The sequence below is a fragment of the Oryctolagus cuniculus genome, chromosome 4, assembly GCF_964237555.1.
Source record: "Oryctolagus cuniculus chromosome 4, mOryCun1.1, whole genome shotgun sequence".
Lineage (NCBI taxonomy): Eukaryota > Metazoa > Chordata > Mammalia > Lagomorpha > Leporidae > Oryctolagus > Oryctolagus cuniculus.
This window is the reverse complement of record NC_091435.1, coordinates 52720488-52723295: the sequence shown is the minus strand read 5'-3', so window position 1 is coordinate 52723295 and position 2808 is coordinate 52720488. Positions and strand designations below refer to the sequence as shown.

Sequence of the window (2808 nt, the reverse complement as noted above, 5' to 3'; positions counted from 1 at the left end):
AGCCAGATCTGAATGCCTCAAGAGCTGATTCTGAGGCCAGAGTGCTGTTTGGGGCATTTGTCATGAAGTACTAAAAGCACAAGTTATTAAAATGTACACCAAGTGAAATTGCAAAAACTTTCAGCATGTATTAAAATGTGTCCACATCTATCCTGTATAATTTTGGAAACCTTAAATAAAATCAGGATAGACGTTAGCAAGATATCTAAACATTTCCTTTTAACACTTTTGTCAGTGAGTCTATAACTTGCTTATTTCTCAAGCTATAGATAATTGGATTTAACATAGGAATTATTACGGTGTAAAATAGAGAGTCTATCATCTCTTGGCCATCTGCTTGTGGAGAAGCAGGGTGCACGTACATGAAGAGAAGAGGGCCATAGTATAAACAGACAGACAAAAGATGGGCTCCACAGGTGGAGAAGGCCTTCCTCATGCCTTTTTCAGACTTCTTTTTTAAGACTGTAAAGAGAATGAATGTATAAGAGACAAGAACAGTCACAATGGTGAACACCTGAATTGAACCAGAGAAAATAAAAACTATTAGAAAATTAATAGAAGGATCAGTACAGGATATCTTAAACAAAGGTATAACATCACAGTAAAAGTGATGTATTACATTGGAATGACAGAAAGTTAATCGAAATAAAAATCCTTCATGAATTAAGGCGTGAACAAAACCACCCATAAATGACAAGACTAAGAGCCGGAGGCATAATCTATTCGTCATAATCACTGGATAAAGTAAAGGTTTGCATATAGCTACAAAACGATCATAAGCCATTGACGCCAAGAGAAAACATTCTGTGGTTGCACTTGTTACAAAGGAAAAGCATTGTGTCATGCATTCATAGAGAGATGTCATCTTGCTCTTGGCAAAGAAATTGACCAACATCTTTGGAACTACTGTGGTTGATAACCATGCATCAATAAAAGCCAAACTCCCCAGAAATAAATACATGGGGATGTGGAGGTGAGGGTCATTCCAGATGAGTGCAATAAGACCTAGGTTCCCCACAATGGTGAGGAGATATATCAACAAGAACACCAGGAACAGGGGGATTTTCCATTGTGGTTGGTAAGTAAGTCCTGTGAGAACAAACTCTGTCAGCAAGGTTACATTTTCCATATCCTCACTGGATGTTCCCTAAAATGAAACACAAGAAATATAAAATGGTTATTCACCAAAATGTTATAAGATTAATACTGGGGGAGGGGAGTTGAAATAAAATCACACACTTATTATAATTATTTATATTATGTTATTATATTATGTCCACAATAATAGAGAAACTACTTGAGAAAAATGGAAAAAATGAAATTATTTCAATGCATAGAGTGTGTAGTAATTTGCAGGTTTAGAAAAAAGGAGAGGCATTCTATGCATGCTAGTCACTTGTATGACTACATGTGACATAAAATTAGTAATGAGGATGACAAGCTGAATCCAAAAGAATTAAGAATGTGTTATCATTAGAACTCAGCGACACATTAAACTGGAAGAGGCTATCAGTGAAGGTGAAAGCCATCAATTAGTGACTGCATTGATTATCATTTAAAAATTGAGAATGAGAATTTAGAAGCATTGGCAAATTGCGGAATGATCATGAACTGGACACCTAGGTTACATATAATTATGAATATGAACTTATTAGAGCTTAATAGAAGTACTAAGGACTTGAGATGCATGGTTGTTCATAGCATGGTTATGGATGGATGGCCTATACACCAGGGAGTACACAAAGGGAAGAGACAACAGGTAAGGGAAAAACCTGAGAGAGTTATATTAAACAGGTAAGTCAGTTACTGATCCCCTTGTTATGTGAATCTGAGTGGTAGGCAGGGACTATCACCTACTCTAGGAGCCACAGGTACTAGGAATAGAATTTCCCCCATCTTTCTTTCTCCTAGAGTGAGAAGATTGACCTAAGCCTTGCCAGTAACATTCACTCACCCTAAGATATTTGGAATTTAGAGAGTAGAAGATAAGGGTGCACAGAAAAAAGAGAATTTGGGTAGCAAAGACAGCAATATCAAGATACTAGTAGATGCATCCTGCATCAACAGTGTCATTATGGTTGTGTGCTGTGGCATCCCAAGTATGGATGCAGGAATGGCAGCCCTCATTTAATCAAGGTTCTGGCATAGTTGTGGCAGGTGAATAACAGCCATGTTTACTTCCATTCTTGGATATTTTCCCAGTTGTCCCTCCAATCTCTCTACTATTTCTATGTTTGAGTCAATTTATATTCAGTAAACTCATTTCCTGTTGCAACCAAGGGTACTGCCTGACATCATACAGTCAAGAAAGAGACTAGAATAGGATACCAAGTAGAGTGAACCAAAAGTAGGAGAGAAACAGAAAAAGTGAATGTTGTATTCATAAAGAGAGGAAAAATATCAGGAAAGATATCAGGATAGTGCCAAATGCCAACATAAATTCCTCAATAGCACAAGGGATTAAAAGAGATTAGTGAGGAAATCAAGAACATTTTAATGGCTCTGTATGGGTAGTTTCCGTTTTGTCATAGGGTTGAAGCCAGGTAATAAGTGAATGGGAAACATGTGGTCCAACTGTTAGGGAAATGATAGCATGCACCCCTAGGAATTTGAATAATATCCAGCATTTGTCTACTAAAATAGACAAATGTAAAATGTTTATCTGTGTACATTTTTCTTACATTTTTTAAAAAAGAGTGAGAGGAAGGGAGAGGGGAAGAGAGGAGCAGAAGGAGGGAAGAGGGAAGGAGAGGAGAAAAGAGAGAGAGGAAATAAGGGAGAGGGGAGAGGAGCAGAGGGAGGGGAGTC

General features: G+C 37.6%; 1 protein-coding gene across 1 annotated transcript; it reads right to left on the bottom strand.

Moving 5' to 3' along the window:
• Positions 1–205: 205 nt before the first annotated feature.
• Positions 206–1135, bottom strand: LOC100356822 (olfactory receptor 5H8-like). The gene has a single exon (XM_008267071.4). It carries the CDS (start codon positions 1127–1129, stop codon positions 206–208), a length of 924 nt encoding a protein of 307 aa, XP_008265293.2. The 5' UTR covers positions 1130–1135.
• Positions 1136–2808: the final 1673 nt, after the last annotated feature.

Bases quoted from the DNA above. Each gene is read 5' to 3' on its own strand.
- LOC100356822 (XM_008267071.4), bottom strand. From the start codon at position 1,129: ATGGAAAATGTAACCTTGCTGACAGAGTTTGTTCTCACAGGACTTACT.